The sequence below is a fragment of the Oncorhynchus mykiss genome, chromosome 3 (genome assembly GCF_057628025.1).
Source record: "Oncorhynchus mykiss isolate SJ-2025 chromosome 3, ASM5762802v1, whole genome shotgun sequence".
NCBI classification, from domain to species: domain Eukaryota; kingdom Metazoa; phylum Chordata; class Actinopteri; order Salmoniformes; family Salmonidae; genus Oncorhynchus; species Oncorhynchus mykiss.
The window spans coordinates 20,913,017-20,935,804 of NC_143024.1; the positions used below are offsets into that span (position 1 = coordinate 20,913,017).

The following is a 22,788-nucleotide window of genomic DNA, read 5'->3' on the forward strand; positions in this document are numbered from 1 at the left end:
TTCCTATGGCCCCAGTAGTTATGGTTCTTTAGAAGAAATAACAAACAACTCCATTCATTCACATTCTGGAAGAATACCACACAGGGAAGCATTGCCTCCAGCTCTGTGTCACCTTCACACAGACAGACACAGACACAGACACACACACACACACACACAGACACAGACACAGACACACACACACACACACACACACACACACACACACACACACACACACACACACACACACACACACACACACACACTGACTTGGGGTCTAGCAGTATCTCAGTGCTGTCCTCCTTGACGATACCGGTCCTGAAGTTGAGGACCAGGTCAACCAGGAAGAGAGTATCAGAGACCACGTTGAAGATGATCCAGGGAGGAGTGTTCTCATCCTTAAAGAAGGTGATTCCTACTGGCAGGATGATCAGGTTCCCCATCATCAAACACAACATGATCAGATCCCAGTAGAACCTGGGAGAGGAGAGGAGGGAAGGGGAGAGAGAGAGGTTTCCTATCATCAGACACAACATGATCAGATCCCAGTAGAACCTGGGAGAGGAGAGGAGAGGAGAGGAGAGGGGGAGGGGAGGGAGAGAGAGAGGTTCCCTATCATCAGACACAACATGATCAGATTCCAGTAGAACCTGGGAGAGGAGAAGAGAGGAGAGGAGAGAGAGGTTCCCTATCATCAGACACAACATGATCAGATCCCAGCAGAACCTGGGAGAGGAGAGGAGAGGAGAGAGGGAGGGAGAGAGAGAGGTTCCCTATCATCAGACACAACATGATCAGATCCCAGTAGAACCTGGGAGAGGAGAGGAGAGAGGGGTTTCCTATCATCAGACACAACATGATCAGATCACAGTAGAACCTGAGAGAGGAGAGGAGAGGAGGGGAGGGGAGAGGGAGAGAGAGGGGTTCCCTATCACCAATACTAATGACATATCCCAATTGAACTCATTCCCTGTACTATATTTTTCACCAAGTCTCACACTCCTCTCTTTCTCTTTCTCTTTTCTGTGGGACTCCAGTTCTGGCATCATTAATGGAATGATCCAGATGAACTACGACAACTCTCACACACACCCCGTCTGTCTCTCAGACAGTCTAGTTCCAGAGCCAGCGGTGGGTTTATAACCGTGATATTGACAACTGCTGTGGGCGATAATGACGTAATCCTGACCTTGGAATATAGAGGTATGAGTTAGAAGGGAACAAATGAATAACATCACTTCTGTATCACACTGTGGCAAACACACACGCTAGAGGACACCACTATCTAACCCCCTACACACTGCTCCTTTAGTCTGGCAGAAGACACCACTATCTCACACCCTACACACTGCTCCGGCTAGTCTGGCAGAAGACACCACTATCTAACCCCCTACACACTGCTCCTCTAGTCTGGCAGAAGACACCACTATCTAACACCCTACACACTGCTCCTCTAGTCTGGCAGAAGACACCACTATCTAACCCCCCTACACACTGCTCCCACTAGTCTGGCAGAAGACACCACTATCTCACACCCTACACACTGCTCCTCTAGTCTAGCAGAAGACACCACTATATAACCCCCTACACACTGCTCCACTAGTCTGGCAGAAGACACCACTATCTAACCCCCCTACACACTGCTCCACTAGTCTGGCAGAAGACACCACTATCTAACCCCCCTACACACTGCTCCCACTAGTCTGGCAGAAGACACCACTATCTAACCCCCTACACACTGCTCCCACTAGTCTGGCAGAAGACACCACTATCTAACCCCCTACACACTGCTCCCACTAGTCTGGCAGAAGACACCACTATCTAACACCCTACACACTGCTCCTCTAGTCTGGCAGAAGACACCACTATCTAACACCCTACACACTACTCCTCTAGTCTGGCAGAAGACACCACTATCTCACACCCTACACACTGCTCCTCTAGTCTGGCAGAAGACACCACTATCTAACCCCCAACACACTGCTCCCACTAGTCTGGCAGAAGACACCACTATCTAACACCCTACACACTACTCCTCTAGTCTGGCAGAAGACACAACTATCTAACCCCCTACACACTGCTCCCACTAGTCTGGCAGAAGACACCACTATATAACCCCCTACACACTGCTCCTCTAGTCTGGCAGAAGACACCACTATCTAAAACCCTACACACTACTCCTCTAGTCTGGCAGAAGACACCACTATCTCACACCCTACACACTGCTCCTCTAGTCTGGCAGAAGACACCACTATCTCACCCCCTACACACTACTCCTCTAGTCTGGCAGAAGACACCACTATCTAACCCCCTACACACTGCTCCTCTAGTCTGGCAGAAGACACCACTATCTCACACCCTACACACTGCTCCTCTAGTCTGGCAGAAGACACCACTATCTCACCCCCTACACAATACTCCTCTAGTCTGGCAGAAGACACCACTATCTAACCCCCTACACACTACTCCTCTAGTCTGGCAGAAGACACCACTATCTAACACCCTACACACTGCTCCACTAGTCTGGCAGAAGACACCACTATCTAACACCCTACACACTGCTCCTCTAGTCTGGCAGAAGACACCACTATCTAACACCCTACACACTGCTCCACTAGTCTGGCAGAAGACACCACTATCTAACCCCCTACACACTGCTCCCACTAGTCTGGCAGAAGACACCACTATCTAACCCCCTACACACTGCTCCCACTGGTCTGGCAGAAGACACCACTATCTAACCCCCTACACACTGCTCCACTAGTCTGGCAGAAGACACCACTATCTAACCCCCTACACACTGCTCCCACTAGTCTGGCAGAAGACACCACTATCTAACCCCCTACACACTGCTCCCACTAGTCTGGCAGAAGACACCACTATCTAACCCCCTACACACTGCTCCCACTAGTCTGGCAGAAGACACCACTATATAACCCCCTACACACTGCTCCACTAGTCTGGCAGAAGACACCACTATCTAACCCCCTACACACTACTCCTCTAGTCTGGCAGAAGACACCACTATCTCACACCCTACACATGGCTCCCACTAGTCTGGCAAAAGACACCACTATCTCACACCCTACACACTGCTCCCACTAGTCTGGCAGAAGACACCACTATCTCACACCCTACACACTGCTCCACTAGTCTGGCAGAAGACACCACTATCTCACCCCCTACACACTGCTCCCACTAGTCTGGCAGAAGACACCACTATCTAACCCCCTACACACTGCTCCACTAGTCTGGCAGAAGACACCACTATCTCACACCCTACACACTGCTCCACTAGTCTGGCAGAAGACACCACTATCTAACCCCCTACACACTGCTCCCACTAGTCTGGCAGAAGACACCACTATATAACCCCCTACACACTGCTCCACTAGTCTGGCAGAAGACACCACTATCTCACACCCTACACACTGCTCCCACTAGTCTGGCAGAAGACACCACTATATAACCCCCTACACACTGCTCCACTAGTCTGGCAGAAGACACCACTATCTCACCCCCTACACACTGCTCCCACTAGTCTGGCAGAAGACACCACTATCTAACCCCCCTACACACTGCTCCACTAGTCTGGCAGAAGACACCACTATCTCACCCCCTACACACTGCTCCCACTAGTCTGGCAGAAGACACCACTATCTCACCCCCTACACACTGCTCCACTAGTCTGGCAGAAGACACCACTATCTAACCCCCTACACACTGCTCCTCTAGTCTGGCAGAAGACACCACTATCTAACCCCCTACACACTGCTCCACTAGTCTGGCAGAAGACACCACTATCTAACCCCCTACACACTGCTCCACTAGTCTGGCAGAAGACACCACTATCTCACCCCCTACACACTGCTCCACTAGTCTGGCAGAAGACACCACTATATAACCCCCTACACACTGCTCCACTAGTCTGGCAGAAGACACCACTATCTAACCCCCCTACACACTGCTCCACTAGTCTGGCAGAAGACACCACTATCTCACCCCCTACACACTGCTCCACTAGTCTGGCAGAAGACACCACTATCTCACCCCCTACACACTGCTCCACTAGTCTGGCAGAAGACACCACTATCTAACCCCCTACACACTGCTCCACTAGTCTGGCAGAAGACACCACTATCTAACCCCCTACACACTGCTCCACTAGTCTGGCAGAAGACACCACTATCTAACCCCCTACACACTGCTCCCACTAGTCTGGCAGAAGACACCACTATCTAACCCCCTACACACTGCTCCTCTAGTCTGGCAGAAGACACCACTATCTCACACCCTACACACTACTCCTCTAGTCTGGCAGAAGACACCACTATCTCACACCCTACACACTGCTCCTCTAGTCTGGCAGAAGACACCACTATCTCACCCCCTACACACTGCTCCCACTAGTCTGGCAGAAGACACCACTATCTCACACCCTACACACTGCTCCCACTAGTCTGGCAGAAGACACCACTATCTAACCCCCTACACACTGCTCCCACTAGTCTGGCAGAAGACACCACTATCTAACCCCCTACACACTGCTCCCACTAGTCTGGCAGAAGACACCACTATCTAACCCCCTACACACTGCTCCCACTAGTCTGGCAGAAGACACCACTATCTCACCCCCTACACACTGCTCCACTAGTCTGGCAGAAGACACCACTATCTAACCCCCTACACACTGCTCCCACTAGTCTGGCAGAAGACACCACTATCTCACACCCTACACACTGCTCCTCTAGTCTGGCAGAAGACACCACTATCTCACACCCTACACACTGCTCCCACTAGTCTGGCAGAAGACACCACTATCTCACACCCTACACACTGCTCCTCTAGTCTGGCAGAAGACACCACTATCTAACCCCCTACACACTGCTCCCACTAGTCTGGCAGAAGACACCACTATCTCACCCCCTACACACTGCTCCACTAGTCTGGCAGAAGACACCACTATCTAACCCCCTACACACTGCTCCTCTAGTCTGGCAGAAGACACCACTATCTAACCCCCTACACACTGCTCCACTAGTCTGGCAGAAGACACCACTATCTAACCCCCTACACACTGCTCCACTAGTCTGGCAGAAGACACCACTATCTCACCCCCTACACACTGCTCCACTAGTCTGGCAGAAGACACCACTATATAACCCCCTACACACTGCTCCACTAGTCTGGCAGAAGACACCACTATCTAACCCCCCTACACACTGCTCCACTAGTCTGGCAGAAGACACCACTATCTCACCCCCTACACACTGCTCCACTAGTCTGGCAGAAGACACCACTATCTCACCCCCTACACACTGCTCCACTAGTCTGGCAGAAGACACCACTATCTAACCCCCTACACACTGCTCCACTAGTCTGGCAGAAGACACCACTATCTAACCCCCTACACACTGCTCCACTAGTCTGGCAGAAGACACCACTATCTAACCCCCTACACACTGCTCCCACTAGTCTGGCAGAAGACACCACTATCTAACCCCCTACACACTGCTCCTCTAGTCTGGCAGAAGACACCACTATCTCACACCCTACACACTACTCCTCTAGTCTGGCAGAAGACACCACTATCTCACACCCTACACACTGCTCCTCTAGTCTGGCAGAAGACACCACTATCTCACCCCCTACACACTGCTCCCACTAGTCTGGCAGAAGACACCACTATCTCACACCCTACACACTGCTCCCACTAGTCTGGCAGAAGACACCACTATCTAACCCCCTACACACTGCTCCCACTAGTCTGGCAGAAGACACCACTATCTAACCCCCTACACACTGCTCCCACTAGTCTGGCAGAAGACACCACTATCTAACCCCCTACACACTGCTCCCACTAGTCTGGCAGAAGACACCACTATCTCACCCCCTACACACTGCTCCACTAGTCTGGCAGAAGACACCACTATCTAACCCCCTACACACTGCTCCCACTAGTCTGGCAGAAGACACCACTATCTCACACCCTACACACTGCTCCTCTAGTCTGGCAGAAGACACCACTATCTCACACCCTACACACTGCTCCCACTAGTCTGGCAGAAGACACCACTATCTCACACCCTACACACTGCTCCTCTAGTCTGGCAGAAGACACCACTATCTAACCCCCTACACACTTCTCCACTAGTCTGGCAGAAGACACCACTATCTAACCCCCTACACACTTCTCCACTAGTCTGGCAGAAGACACCACTATCTCACACCCTACAAACTGCTCCCACTAGTCTGGCAGAAGACACCACTATATAACCCCCTACACACTGCTCCACTAGTCTGTCAGAAGACACCACTATCTAACCCCCTACACACTGCTCCCACTAGTCTGGCAGAAGACACCACTATCTAACCCCCTACACACTGCTCCCACTAGTCTGGCAGAAGACACCACTATCTCACACCCTACACACTGCTCCTCTAGTCTGGCAGAAGACACCACTATCTCACACCCTACACACTACTCCTCTAGTCTGGCAGAAGACACCACTATCTAACCCCCTACACACTGCTCCTCTAGTCTGGCAGAAGACACCACTATCTAACCCCCTACACACTTCTCCACTAGTCTGGCAGAAGACACCACTATCTAACCCCCTACACACTTCTCCACTAGTCTGGCAGAAGACACCACTATCTCACACCCTACAAACTGCTCCCACTAGTCTGGCAGAAGACACCACTATATAACCCCCTACACACTGCTCCACTAGTCTGGCAGAAGACACCACTATCTAACCCCCTACACACTGCTCCCACTAGTCTGGCAGAAGACACCACTATCTAACCCCCTACACACTGCTCCCACTAGTCTGGCAGAAGACACCACTATCTCACACCCTACACACTGCTCCTCTAGTCTGGCAGAAGACACCACTATCTCACCCCCTACACACTGCTCCCACTAGTCTGGCAGAAGACACCACTATATAACCCCCTACACACTACTCCTCTAGTCTGGCAGAAGACACCACTATCTAACCCCCTACACACTGCTCCTCTAGTCTGGCAGAAGACACCACTATCTCACACCCTACACACTGCTCCCACTAGTCTGGCAGAAGACACCACTATCTCACCCCCTACACACTGCTCCTCTAGTCTGGCAGAAGACACCACTATCTCACCCCCTACACACTGCTCCCACTAGTCTGGCAGAAGACACCACTATCTCACACCCTACACACTGCTCCCACTAGTCTGGCAGAAGACACCACTATATAACCCCCTACACACTGCTCCACTAGTCTGGCAGAAGACACCACTATCTCACCCCCTACACACTGCTCCCACTAGTCTGGCAGAAGACACCACTATCTAACCCCCCTACACACTGCTCCACTAGTCTGGCAGAAGACACCACTATCTCACCCCCTACACACTGCTCCCACTAGTCTGGCAGAAGACACCACTATCTCACCCCCTACACACTGCTCCACTAGTCTGGCAGAAGACACCACTATCTAACCCCCTACACACTGCTCCTCTAGTCTGGCAGAAGACACCACTATCTAACCCCCTACACACTGCTCCACTAGTCTGGCAGAAGACACCACTATCTAACCCCCTACACACTGCTCCACTAGTCTGGCAGAAGACACCACTATCTCACCCCCTACACACTGCTCCACTAGTCTGGCAGAAGACACCACTATATAACCCCCTACACACTGCTCCACTAGTCTGGCAGAAGACACCACTATCTAACCCCCCTACACACTGCTCCACTAGTCTGGCAGAAGACACCACTATCTCACCCCCTACACACTGCTCCACTAGTCTGGCAGAAGACACCACTATCTCACCCCCTACACACTGCTCCACTAGTCTGGCAGAAGACACCACTATCTAACCCCCTACACACTGCTCCACTAGTCTGGCAGAAGACACCACTATCTAACCCCCTACACACTGCTCCACTAGTCTGGCAGAAGACACCACTATCTAACCCCCTACACACTGCTCCCACTAGTCTGGCAGAAGACACCACTATCTAACCCCCTACACACTGCTCCTCTAGTCTGGCAGAAGACACCACTATCTCACACCCTACACACTACTCCTCTAGTCTGGCAGAAGACACCACTATCTCACACCCTACACACTGCTCCTCTAGTCTGGCAGAAGACACCACTATCTCACCCCCTACACACTGCTCCCACTAGTCTGGCAGAAGACACCACTATCTCACACCCTACACACTGCTCCCACTAGTCTGGCAGAAGACACCACTATCTAACCCCCTACACACTGCTCCCACTAGTCTGGCAGAAGACACCACTATCTAACCCCCTACACACTGCTCCCACTAGTCTGGCAGAAGACACCACTATCTAACCCCCTACACACTGCTCCCACTAGTCTGGCAGAAGACACCACTATCTCACCCCCTACACACTGCTCCACTAGTCTGGCAGAAGACACCACTATCTAACCCCCTACACACTGCTCCCACTAGTCTGGCAGAAGACACCACTATCTCACACCCTACACACTGCTCCTCTAGTCTGGCAGAAGACACCACTATCTCACACCCTACACACTGCTCCCACTAGTCTGGCAGAAGACACCACTATCTCACACCCTACACACTGCTCCTCTAGTCTGGCAGAAGACACCACTATCTAACCCCCTACACACTTCTCCACTAGTCTGGCAGAAGACACCACTATCTAACCCCCTACACACTTCTCCACTAGTCTGGCAGAAGACACCACTATCTCACACCCTACAAACTGCTCCCACTAGTCTGGCAGAAGACACCACTATATAACCCCCTACACACTGCTCCACTAGTCTGTCAGAAGACACCACTATCTAACCCCCTACACACTGCTCCCACTAGTCTGGCAGAAGACACCACTATCTAACCCCCTACACACTGCTCCCACTAGTCTGGCAGAAGACACCACTATCTCACACCCTACACACTGCTCCTCTAGTCTGGCAGAAGACACCACTATCTCACACCCTACACACTACTCCTCTAGTCTGGCAGAAGACACCACTATCTAACCCCCTACACACTGCTCCTCTAGTCTGGCAGAAGACACCACTATCTAACCCCCTACAAACTTCTCCACTAGTCTGGCAGAAGACACCACTATCTAACCCCCTACACACTACTCCTCTAGTCTGGCAGAAGACACCACTATCTAACCCCCTACACACTGCTCCCACTAGTCTGGCAGAAGACACCACTATCTAACCCCCTACACACTGCTCCCACTAGTCTGGCAGAAGACACCACTATCTAACCCCCTACACACTGCTCCACTAGTCTGGCAGAAGACACCACTATCTCACCCCCTACACACTGCTCCACTAGTCTGGCAGAAGACACCACTATCTCACACCCTACACACTGCTCCACTAGTCTGGCAGAAGACACCACTATCTCACACCCTACACACTGCTCCCACTAGTCTGGCAGAAGACACCACTATCTAACCCCCTACACACTGCTCCACTAGTCTGGCAGAAGACACCACTATCTCACACCCTACACACTGCTCCCACTAGTCTGGCAGAAGACACCACTATCTAACCCCCTACACACTACTCCGGCTTGTCTGCCAGTAGTCTTTAACAGAGATAAATGAAGGTTTGGCTAAACCTCAGTAGATTCAAGTAGCACAGATAACAACATATTATCTGTCTCTGTGAGGCTCAGAGATTACGTACAAAGCAGACAGCCAGACAGACCGAAGGAGAGAGAGACACACATATATATATATTGTAGCGGTTTCAGGGGCTGTATGGTGAATGGACGGTATGTGCCTGCAAGGTTTCTGTGTTTTCTGCTTGCCAGAACCATGGACAGCTAAGTGAAATATTCCTCAGAGGCAGGCACATGGACATCTCAGGGGAAACTTCTAGACTGTAGCGGAACAGCCACACCTGTCTCCAGTTGTAATTAGAGCCAAACTGCGGACAGCTGAAACCAATCAGGGCCTCTACTTAACCGCGCCCTGGTTTTCTGTCCTGGTTCTTTCCTTTGACCCCGGCAGGTGAACGAGTAGGAGGTGATTGGGGAGGTAGAGCGTACAGTGGAAAAAGAGGTTTAGCGGAAAAAAGGAACTGATGATTTCAACGAGGATGGAACCCCTAAAGACCGAATTTGGAGGATCTTCCACTGGTGACGAAGTATTTACTGTGTTTGCTTTGAGTTGTGTATATGAGGAACGCTGCCGAAACCTGATAATAACGTGGTTTAACCCTTCCCTTGGACTGGTGGTGTGTGTTTGTATGTCTAGACCCAGCCTTAATAAGATCTTGTAACTGAAACCGCCACTATATATAAACTCATCAAAAAAAGAAATCAGCTTACAGACTGTAGACAATTAAGGTCATAGTTATGAAAACTTAGGACACTAAAGAGGCCTTTCTACTGACTCTGAAAACCCCCAAAAGAAAGCTGCCCAGGGTCCCTGCTCAGCTGTGTGAAATTGCCTTAGGCATTCTGCAAGGAGGCATGAGGACTGCAGATGTGGCCAGGGCAATAAATTGCAATGTCTGTACTGTGAGATGCCTAAGAAAGCACTACAGGGAGACAGGACGTCCTCGCAGTGGCAGGCCACGTGTAACAACACCTGCACAGGATTGGTACATCCGAACATCACACCTGCGAGACAGGTACAGGATGGCAACAACTGTCGAGTTACACCAGGAATGCACAATCCCTCCATCAGTGCTCAGACTGTCCGCAATAGGCTGAGAGAGGCTGGACTGAGGGCTTGTAGGCCTGTTGTAAGGCAGGCCCTCACCAGACATTACAGGCAACAACGTCTCCTATGGGCACAAACCCACCGTCACTGGACCAGACAGGACTGGCAAAAAGTGCTCTTCACTGACGAGTCGCGGTTTTGTCTCACCTGGGGTGATGGTGGGATTCGCATCTATCGTCGAAGGAATGAGCGTTACAGCGAGGCCTGTACTCTGGAGCGGGATCGATTTGGAGGTGGAGGGTCCGTCATGGTCTGGGGCGGTGTGTCACAGCGTCATCGAACTGAGCTTGTTGTCATTGCAGACAATCTCAACGCTGTGCATTACAAGGAAGACATCCTCCTCCCTCATGTGGTACCCTTCCTGCAGGCTCATCCTGACATGACCCTCCAGCATGACAATTCCACCAGCCATACTGCTCATTCTGTGTGTGATTTCCTGCAAGACAGGAATGTCAATGTTCTGCCGTGGCCAGCGAAGAGCCAGGATCTCAATCCCATTGAGCACATCTAGGAAATGTTGGATCGGAGGGTGAGGGCTAGGGCTAGGGCTAGGGCTAGGGCTAGGGCTACCCCCCCCCCCCCCTTGCGGGTGCCTTGGTGGAAGAGTGGGGTAAAATCTCACAGCAAGAACTGGCAAATCTGGTGCAGTCCATGAGGAGGAGATGCACTGCAGTACTTAATGCAGCTGGTGGCCACACCAGATACTGACTGTTACTTTGATTTTGACGCCCCCTTTGATCAGGGACACATTATTCCATTTCTGTTAGTCACATGTCTGTGGAACATGTTCAGTTTATGTCTCAGTTGTTGAATCTTGTTATGTTCATACAAATATTTACACGTTAAGTTTGCTGAAAATAAACGCAGTTGACAGTGAGAGGATGTTTCTTTTTTTCCCGAGTTTATATGTGTGTGTGTGAAGAGACTAAAGAACAGACACCTTCCAGAGAACATCACCAAACCTCATTAAGTCTCTACACATTAGGTTCCTTTGTCCAAGCTGGGTTGTGACAGCTGATACCAGCACATTTTTGTGCCCACAAACAAATGACAACATTTAAAGGTCAAGTCTGGAGAAGGGAAGAATGGGAGGGATTTTTTTCAGGGGAAAGATTAAAATGCTTGATGCTCAGAAATGGGTGTCTGAATTGTTGCTGTGTGGTACAATACGTGCTGGGTACTTGCAGACCAGGCAGTCTGGCTGTGCTACACTAGAAAAAAAGTTACCAAAAGGTTATCGGCTGTCCCCATAGGAGAACCCTTTTTGTTTCCAGGTAGAACTCATTTGAAATCCATGTAGAACCACAGAGAATCCTTAATGGGTTCTTCAAAGGGTTTGCCAATGGGAACAGCCGAAGAACCCTTTTAGGTTCTAGATAGCACCTTGTTTTCTAAGTGCATATGCCCTATGGCTCGGTGTGGTTGGCTAAAAGGGAACCAGATGCATAGTGAGAGACATTAGTTCAATCTGTATTCATCCTGTTACACCCACATAAACCAATCTGTATTCATCCTGTTACACCCACATAAACCAATCTGTATTCATCCTGTTACACCCACATAAACCAATCTGTATTCATCCTGTTACACCCACATAAACCAATCTGTATTCATCCTGTTACACCCACATAAACCAATCTGTATTTATCCTGTTACACCCACATAAACCAATCTGTATTCATCCTGTTACACCCACATAAACCAATCTGTATTCATCCTGTTACACCCACATAAACCAATCTGTATTCATCCTGTTACACCCACATAAACCAATCTGTATTCATCCTGTTACACCCACATAAACCAATCTGTATTCATCCTGTTACACCCACATAAACCAATCTGGATGAATACGTTCCCAGATCTGTTTTTGCTGAACAGAGTTCCAGTCAATTTATTTCAGGAGATGAATGTCATAGAAATTCCAATTCTGAATTGTGAGATTCTCATTGACATCCTCACCAGTGTTCTATTCATGAGCAGACTGGAGTTGGAATGGAATTTTTGCTCTACTGGACTCCAACCAAGCAGTCATCTCTCTTAGTACAAGTCACTTCCTTCCTGTGTCTCAGTTCATTGTTTTCCTGTTAGAACTTGACAAAATGTAAATTACAACTAAGGTTCCGGTGTATGGGTAGACACACATGCAGAGACATGCTCAGCCACACCTTGAAGTATCTGCAGGTTATTAAAGAAATAGCAGAACATTTCTGACATGCAAATTAGTCTTATCTCATCTTCCTAATCTTTGCTGATACAGTACATACCAACTTCTCTCTCTTAAACAAAACTAAAGCATCTGGGACACATCTACTTTTCCCTCTCTCTCTTTCCCTCTTTCTCCTTCCACCCTCTCTCTTTCCCCTCTTTCTCCCCCCCCCCCCGCCCCCCTCTATCTCCTCCCCTCTCTTTCCTCCCTTTCTCTTCCCCCTCTCTCTCTTTCCCTCTTTCTCCTTCCACCCTCTCTCCTTCCCCTCTTTCTCCTCCCCCTCTATCTTTCCCTCTTTCTCCTTCCACCCTCTCTCTTTCCCCTCTTTCTCCTCCCCCTCTCTTTCCTCCCTTTCTCTTCCCCCTCTCTCTCTTTCCCTCTTTCTCCTTCCACCCTCTCTCTTTCCCCTCTTTCTCCTCCCCCTCTCTTTCCTCCCTTTCTCTTCCCCCTCTCTCTTTCCTCTTCCCCCTCTCTCTCTTTCCCTCTTTCTCCTCCCCCTCTATCTTTCCCTCTTTCTCCTTCCACCCTCTCTCTTTCCCCTCTTTCTCCTCCCCCTCTCTTTCCTCCCTTTCTCTTCCCCCTCTCTCTCTCCTCTTCCCCCTCTCTCTCTTTCCCTCTTTCTCCTCCCCCTCTCTCTCTTTCCCCTCTTTCTCCTCCCCCTTCTCTTTCCTCCCTTTCTCCTTCCCCCTCTCTCTCTTACCTCTCTTTCTACTTCCCCCTCTCTCTCTTACCTCTCTTTCTTCTTCCCCCTCTCTCTTTCCCCTCTCTCTCGTTACCCTCTTTCCCCTTCCCCCTCTCTTTCCCCACTTTCTCCCTCCCCCCTGCCTCACTGTATTCTCACAATTATTATTTGAGCTTAATTAAAGCTTTATTGGCCTGAAATATATGCATATCTAATATATTCTCTCTCTCCCTCTAACGTCTCTCTTAATAAACATTTTCTCCATCTGTCTCCCCCTCTCTTTCTGTTCCTCATTATGTCTTGGCTACTCGTATTATCTTAATGAGGTGAAGGGTGTGAGAGCTTATCACCAGACTCAACAAGATAGACTTTATACATACACACACACACACACACACACACACACACACACACACACACACACACACACACACACACACACACACACACACACCTCCGGAGACCAAGGTCATCGTCAGGACAAAACACACATTAGGGCTTTGCCACTAAGCTCTCTGTTCCCTCCTCATCAGTCTACCGCTCTCCCTTCTCTATTCATATATCCAATCTACAGGTACCTAATTGAAAGATTAGAGGCCTGAATTATGCATAATGAATACACTACATGCACAATTTAGAATATTATGCATAATTTATGCATATTCAATTGTGATAACATAATGAATAATGCAGTCATTTACATATTGTGATGGAATGTGTGAATAGTAATAAGTGCAAAGGGAGGAAATCCAATTATCTAACCTCTCCTCTGTACTTCCCTCATCCCTCCATCTCCCTCCCTCTATCACCTGACTGAAATCAGTAGAGGGATAGCTGATCTCCATTGAGTTGTAGAGTATGAGAAAGAAAAAAAGAGAGAATGTGTGTGTGTTCGTATGTGTGTGTGTTTGTGTGTGTGTGTGTTCGTATATGTGTGTGTGTGTGTTCGTATATGTGTGTGTGTGTGTTCGTATATGTGTGTGTGTGTGTGTGTGTGCGTTCGATTGAGGCTGGAGGAACCAAAGTGGGCCAGGAGACTGGGGGATCAAGTAATCCATTGTTTCTGAGGCCTGTCTGGAGATTACTACTCTTGTCTCTCTCGCCACACAGAAACCACTCGACAGGTGGTTGATTATCCATCAGTCTACAAAGTTTAAAAAAAGTTTAAAACACTCCCAAGGCTAGCAACCACCAGACAATTTATCATCTAATTCCCTAAAGTGATTTTATTTACTTTTTATTTAACCTTTATTTAATTAGGCAAGTCAGTTAAGAACAAATGTATTTACAATGACGGCCTACCCCGGCTAAACCGTAACCCGGACGACGCTGGGCCAATTGTGCACAGCCCTATGGGACTCCCAATCACAGCCGGTTGTGATACAGCCTGGAATTGAACCAGGGTCTGTGGTGACACTTCCAGCACTGAGATGCAGTGCCCTAGACTGCTGCACCACTCGGGAGCCCTGGGTTTTCAACATGTTTCCCCATCTAATTCCCTGAAGTGATTTCAACATGATGAAATGTTCACAGATATCCAATGCCTGAAGTTAAAGACATTTCATTTTAAGGATCACCTCACCTCATTCTAAGGACTGTCAATGTGACGTTTTTTTCCTCCTATAAAGATTTGTGATTCTAAAACACTGTCAGTAAGTAGCCAGCAGGGGGTGTTGTGGTGGGTTCACTCACAAGACCACACACACAGGGCCAGGCCAGCAGGGGGTGTTGTGGCGGGTTCACTCACAAGACCACACACACAGGGCCAGGCCAGCAGGGGGTGTTGTGGCGGGTTCACTCACAAGACCACACACACAGGGCCAGGCCAGCAGGGGGTGTTGTGGCGGGTTCACTCACAAGACCACACACACAGGGCCAGGCCAGCAGGGGGTGTTGTGGCGGGTTCACTCACAAGACCACACACACAGGGCCAGGCCAGCAGGGGGTGTTGTGGCGGGTTCACTCACAAGACCACACATACAGGGCCAGGCCAGCAGGGGGTGTTGTGGCGGGTTCACTCACAAGACCACACACACAGGGCCAGGCCAGCAGGGGGTGTTGTGGCGGGTTCACTCACAAGACCACACACACAGGGCCAGGCCAGCAGGGGGTGTTGTGGCGGGTTCACTCACAAGACCACACACACAGGGCCAGGCCAGCAGTGGGTGTTGTGGCGGGTTCACTCACAAGACCACACACACAGGGCCAGGCCAGCAGGGGGTGTTGTGGCGGGTTCACTCACAAGACCACACACACAGGGCCAGGCCAGCAGGGGGTGTTGTGGCGGGTTCACTCACAAGACCACACACACAGGGCCAGGCCAGCAGGGGGTGTTGTGGCGGGTTCACTCACAAGACCACACACACAGGGCCACGCCAGCAGGGGGTGTTGTGGCGGGTTCACTCACAAGACCACACACACAGGGCCAGGCCAGCAGGGGGTGTTGTGGCGGGTTCACTCACAAGACCACACACACAGGGCCAGGCCAGCAGGCCTCCATGTAAAACCCTGTCTATATCAAATCAAATCAAATTGTGTTTGTCACACGTGCCGAATATACTGTGAAATGCTGACTTACAAGCACCTAACCAACAATGCAGTTCAAGAAATAGAGTTAAGAAAATACTTACTAAAAAAACGAAAGTAAAAAATAAAAAGTAACACAATAAAATAACAATAACGAGGCAATACACAGGGGGTACCGAGTCAGTGTGCGGGGGTACAGGTTAGTCGAGTGCTAACATGCGTGCTTTGTCCTGAACTTGTCCACATTCTTATTATGCCCACATTTTAGACACGATTGAAAGACCAGGTCAAAGGACGCATGTTAGCGGCAGGTATAAACAGGGCTTATGCGTGATTGATTTTTATGGGCAAGCACAGTGACAACTTACATCACAGATATTTCACACAGAGAACACACAGTGTGTGCATGTGGTATGTGTGTTGTGCATGTGTGTGTTGTGTGTGTAACACATCATGTCTCATTATATCCTCTATCAGATTGGTTCAATTAACCTACTGCAGTGTGCTAAATCAGGGTCACAGTGTTTCTTGATAGTCAAAAAATCTACTTTGAAACTAAAATACACACACCTCACACACATGGTTATGGGCATAAAACAAGAGGACCCTGTACTATGTCAGATATAGAGTTAAAATGTATTCCATTTTGAGTTCGCATCCCAATATTACACATTATATACATCACAGAAGACTGAAATATAAGAAAACTGTTTGACATAGAAACATCAGATTTTCAGCTGCTTTTTTGAAATAATGTTTATTACTTATAAAAGTCTGAAAAATATGAATAACATTCCACCTGTGAAGCCACTAGGTCATTTGACCAAAAGAAACTAGACAGGTCACAGCACATTCTAAGAAAGTATCACCCTCCATCTCTCTCCCCCTTACGCTCCCCTCCCTCCCTCTCCCCTCTGTCTTTTCCCCTCCCTCTCTCCCCTCTCTGTCTTTTCCCCTCCCTCTCTCCTCCTTCTCTCCCCTCTCTCTTTCCCCCTCCCTCTCTCCCCTCTCTCTTTCCCCCTCCCTCTCTCCCCCTTCCTCTGATTCCCTTCCTTCAATTCTCCCTCTATTCACAAATCCTCTCTTTCTCTCTCTATTCTAAGGAGCTTCTACTAACTTAGTAACAAGGACGTTCCTGAAGAATGTTCCCCAACTTCATCATCAACTCACCACCAGCCAGCCTGCACATCCAGTCTCTTCTCTCCCTCTGTCTTTCCTCTCAGGGTACATCCCATTAGCTTCCCCTTCTCAGCCTCTCCTTCACTGGTCTGAAAGACTTGATAAACTGTGAAAACCTCGTCAAATCTCTTCAGTGGTTATGAGGGAAAGGAAAGGACTCAAGGAGATGAGGCTATAGAGGTCAAATGAAGACACAGCCTTTATTCATTGATATGGATGGAATGGAGTAGCCTACATGAGATTTGATAGGGGTGACATGCTCTCTCTCTATGCTGCCCTGTCTTTCACACCTCTTTCCCTCCCCCTCTCTCTTTCCATCCTTCCCTCTTCTCTCTTCCTCTATTCATAGTGTTGTGGTTACTGATGTGACGTTGCTGTAAGGGTGTTTCACCCACACTGTCTGACCTGTTCCCTCCACTGTCTTATATATCCTCAACACATCTCTCTCCCTCTGATCATCCCTTTATCCATCCATCCATCCCCTTTGCCCCCCTTCCAGCCATCCATCCATCCATCCATCCCCTCTATTCTCCATCTCCTGATCACTCCTCTGTTTTCTTCTTCTCTCTTCCTTCCCTCTCTTTCTTACCTAAAGGAGGATGGACATATTCTCCCTCTGGGTCATGGCCCCACTGTGTCTTTCACCTCATCTCTCTCCCATCCAAAGACACCCAGACTCCTTCTCCCCTCCCTCACTCTGCCTCTCCACCCCACCCTCTCCCTCCCCCCTGGCAAGGCTGTATGGTCTGTATGGACCTGAAGTGGCTGTCAGAGGGCATGATATTTTCCATTCCCTAGGGCTGTAGGGGTGTATGGTGCGTACCTGAAGTCGCTGTAGGGGTGTATGGTGCGTACCTGAAGTCGCTGTAGGGTGTATGGTGCGTACCTGAAGTCGCTGTAGGGTGTATGGTGCGTACCTGAAGTCGCTGTAGGGGTGTATGGTGCGTACCTGAAGTCGCTGTAGGGGTGTATGGTGCGTATCTGAAGTCGCTGTAGGGGTGTATGGTGCGTACCTGAAGTCGCTGTAGGGGTGTATGGTGCGTACCTGAAGTCGCTGTAGGGTGTATGGTGCGTACCTGAAGTCGCTGTAGGGTGTATGGTGCGTACCTGAAGTCGCTGTAGGGGTGTATGGTGCGTAACTGAAGTCGCTGTAGGGTGTATGGTGCGTATCTGAAGTTGCTGTAGGGTGTATGGTGCGTACCTGAAGTCGCTGTAGGGGTGTATGGTGCGTAACTGAAGTCGCTGTAGGGTGTATGGTGCGTATCTGAAGTCGCTGTAGGGTGTATGGTGCGTACCTGAAGTCGCTGTAGGGGTGTATGGTGCGTAACTGAAGTCGCTGTAGGGTGTATGGTGCGTACCTGAAGTCGCTGTAGGGGTGTATGGTGCGTAACTGAAGTCGCTGTAGGGTGTATGGTGCGTACCTGAAGTCGTTGTAGGGTGTATGGTGCGTACCTGAAGTCGCTGTAGGGTGTATGGTGCGTACCTGAAGTCGCTGTAGGGTGTATGGTGCGTACCTGAAGTCGCTGTAGGGGTGTATGGTGCGTACCTGAAGTCGCTGTAGGGGTGTATGGTGCGTACCTGAAGTCGCTGTAGGGGTGTATGGTGCGTACCTGAAGTCGCTGTAGGGGTGTATGGTGCGTACCTGAAGTCGCTGTAGGGGTGTATGGTGCGTACCTGAAGTCGCTGTAGGGGTGTATGGTGCGTATCTGAAGTCGCTGTAGGGGTGTATGATGCGTACCTGAAGTCGCTGTAGGGATGTATGGTGCGTATCTGAAGTCGTTGTAGGGTGTATGATGCGTACCTGAAGTCGCTGTAGGGGTGTATGGTGCGTACCTGAAGTCGCTGTAGGGTGTATGGTGCGTACCTGAAGTCGCTGTAGGGGTGTATGGTGCGTAACTGAAGTCGCTGTAGGGTGTATGGTGCGTACCTGAAGTCGCTGTAGGGGTGTATGATGCGTACCTGAAGTCGCTGTAGGGTGTATGGTGCGTACCTGAAGTCGCTGTAGGGGTGTATGGTGCGTAACTGAAGTCGCTGTAGGGGTGTATGGTGCGTAACTGAAGTCGCTGTAGGGTGTATGGTGCGTACCTGAAGTCGCTGTAGGGGTGTATGATGCGTACCTGAAGTCGCTGTAGGGATGTATGGTGCGTATCTGAAGTCGTTGTAGGGTGTATGGTGCGTACCTGAAGTCGCTGTAGGGTGTATGGTGCGTAACTGAAGTCGCTGTAGGGTGTATGATGCGTACCTGAAGTCGCTGTAGGGATGTATGGTGCGTATCTGAAGTCGTTGTAGGGTGTATGGTGCGTACCTGAAGTCGCTGTAGGGTGTATGGTGCGTAACTAAAGTCGCTGTAGGGTGTATGGTGCGTACCTGAAGTCGCTGTAGGGGTGTATGGTGCGTACCTGAAGTCGCTGTAGGGGTGTATGGTGCGTACCTGAAGTCGCTGTAGGGGTGTATGGTGCGTATCTGAAGTCGCTGTAGGGGTGTATGATGCGTACCTGAAGTCGCTGTAGGGATGTATGGTGCGTACCTGAAGTCGCTGTAGGGTGTATGGTGCGTAACTAAAGTCGCTGTAGGGTGTATGGTGCGTATCTGAAGTCGTTGTAGGGTGTATGATGCGTACCTGAAGTCGCTGTAGGGTGTATGGTGCGTACCTGAAGTCGCTGTAGGGTGTATGGTGCGTACCTGAAGTCGCTGTAGGGTGTATGGTGCGTAACTAAAGTCGCTGTAGGGTGTATGGTGCGTATCTGAAGTCGTTGTAGGGTGTATGATGCGTACCTGAAGTCGCTGTAGGGGTGTATGGTGCGTACCTGAAGTCGCTGTAGGGTGTATGGTGCGTACCTGAAGTCGCTGTAGGGGTGTATGGTGCGTAACTGAAGTCGCTGTAGGGTGTATGGTGCGTACCTGAAGTCGCTGTAGGGGTGTATGGTGCGTACCTGAAGTCGCTGTAGGGTGTATGGTGCGTACCTGAAGTCGCTGTAGGGGTGTATGATCCACTCCCCTGCTGATTTGAGTCTCTCCTGCTCCATGGCCACGGCCTTGTGGGACCCAAACATGCGCAGGCTGAACTTGTTGACCCCCGGCTGCAGCATGGCTCCAAACTGTCTCTGGATGAAGGTGGACTGGTTGGAGTAGCTGTAGTCCTCCCCGTCTAGACCCATCCCAAACCCCCCCATGCCCCCTGTCCCAGACAGACTCCCCATCTCCGGCGTGCCCGCCACGGTGTTACAAGCCGTGGTTGTCGTGGTTTCCGGGCCCAACGCTACGACGACCACTCCGGTGCCGGTGGAGGAGGAAGTGGAGGCAAGGGCGGCGCGTGACGAGGAAAAGCCAACAGAACGCTGCTGGGCGGAGGAGAAGGGGGCTGGAGGAGGGGGCAGGGGGACAGGGGTGGTCGGAGTGCCAGCTGAATGGAAGGGGAGGACGTCTCTGGTGGCACTCAAGATGGAGAGGCGCCGTCGCCCCCCTCCGGAACCGGAACCCTCGACCCCTGACCTGTCACCCTCCAGCGATGCCTGGGAGAGGCGGTACCCTGGGGAGGGCAGGCTGCCCTTACTGCGCCTTTTAGAGTCTCCTCCACTACGACCCGGCCGACCCTCACCCCCGCCAGGGGGCCCAACACCTCCCGCCACCCCATCCATCCCCTAACCAGGGAGAAGGGGGACAAAGGGAGATCAATATAATCTGTCACTCTCACGCTGGAAACAGATTGTCAAAACGGGACAATATGTCCTGTCAATGTTCAACTAGGAGCCTAATAACAGGCTACTAGCTAAGACAGTCAGGGGAAAGAGAATGGTGGTGATTAAATAGTTGACCTCAAGTTTTTATAATCTCCAATGGAGATTGTAGTGATCTGTCTCCTCTCCACTGATCTGTGCATCCTAACCCCACCTCTGGGTGTTTGCCATGTAAAAACAATAGATTTGTCACTCCAAAAATATGCTGGCAGTGCTTTCTCTTATCTCCTCCTTTCCCCAGCTCGCTTTTCTTCATGGAGAACTCTCCATCCTCCCTTGTTCTCCTGGCCTGAGGCCCACCTTCTCCTTTCTACTGCCGTCCTCAGCGTTTCCACAACAGGCATATTGGCACCTAATTCCTGGTCTCTCTCTCAGGGATAATGACGCAGGTCGCTCTTTGACCCTCCCTCTCTGGTTGTCAAGGATATGTCTCCTTCTTGCTCTCATCGACACATGGTAGTATTCTGTAAGAGTTCATCTTGACAGTGGATGAGAGGTGGTAGTTTTGGGTGGTTGGCTACCTATGAATGACAAGTACACGTGAGCCTCATCAGCACGGATCGGTTTGTTTTAACGGACACAAACGGGCACGAGACACACACAGACAGACACTTGCACACAGTCTGACTCACCAACGCACGGATTTATACTGAAACACGCTTTCAAACACAGACAGAGATACACACAAAGACACGAAAATAAGCAAGAGTACATATGCAAGTGGTGGTACCCCCAATTTAGTCGACACTCGCCTAACACCCAATAACATCCCCTTTGTCCGGCACGTAAAACAAGACAAGCAGTTAGCGTCAGCATTAGGGTTATTTTCGGAATTCAGTTCGGAAACACACAAATAGAACAGACAACCTGGGCAAGTGCAGAATATGTGACGTCTGCAAATCCGCCCGGATAAATGTTCTGCTATTTCAGACGCGTTTCCCCTCCTCTTCCACTTCTCCAGTCACTCCCAATGACATCCTTGGACCGTTACAGCGACATCTTTGGAGCCCATCCTATTAATTTACGATGAACAAAACCTTCGTTTCATTTACATGTTTTTAACGAATCTTGATTAATCAAACCATGCAAGGAAATTAAGTGCACTTGAATGAATTATATCCACGAAGAACTGTTCCAACCGGAATAACTTGTTGAGCTTGAGAAGGAATAGCCAAATATTTAAATAGGCAATTCTATGGCCAATCATAACTCAAAAGGAACGCGACACCAGTCTTACTATTCTGATTCCGATTGCAGGCGGACTTCCAAAACACCCGTCACCTCTTAGGCACGCACGCAACTGAAATATTAAATAAATAAATACACACAAAGGTCTGAATCTAATCGACGTGTTACCATGGCAGCCGCATCCCCATCACCCTTCCTTCCCCAGGCTGCACGCCCAGCCGGCGCAAGAAGCACACAGCACAGGTATGGGTGCCGCGTCATCCACCCCAATACAACTGGCGAATTGCGCGAGGGAGGGAAATAAAGAGAAAGAGAGAGGTGCGTTGAAGGACAAATCCAACCAAATATATATATATATATATATATATTTCATCAGTCCACTGTTGATAAATTCCTAAAGTGTTTTCCCTGTCAGAATTTTCAAGATATAGGACTTTCAAAAATCTAATTGTCACTTGCCACATCCTAATGATGATGCAAAATGCGTCGTATGATGCTTAACGACCATTTCTGAGTGGATTTTCTCGTAAGGAGCAA

The 22,788-nt window shown here is 49.9% G+C and overlaps 1 protein-coding gene across 1 annotated transcript in view; it reads right to left on the bottom strand.

Moving 5' to 3' along the window:
* LOC110520821 (uncharacterized) overlaps positions 1 to 22,468 on the bottom strand; it is a 37,910-nt gene extending 15,442 nt beyond the window's left edge. The window contains exons 1-3 of the mRNA XM_090224304.1: positions 21,931 to 22,468; positions 20,291 to 21,584; positions 253 to 459 (exon numbers count right to left, since the gene is read on the bottom strand). Of these exons, the coding sequence (XP_090080430.1) occupies positions 253 to 459; positions 20,291 to 20,964 (881 nt within the window). The 5' untranslated portion in view covers positions 20,965 to 21,584; positions 21,931 to 22,468. The remainder of the gene's footprint in view (positions 1 to 252; positions 460 to 20,290; positions 21,585 to 21,930) is intronic.
* Positions 22,469 to 22,788: the final 320 nt, after the last annotated feature.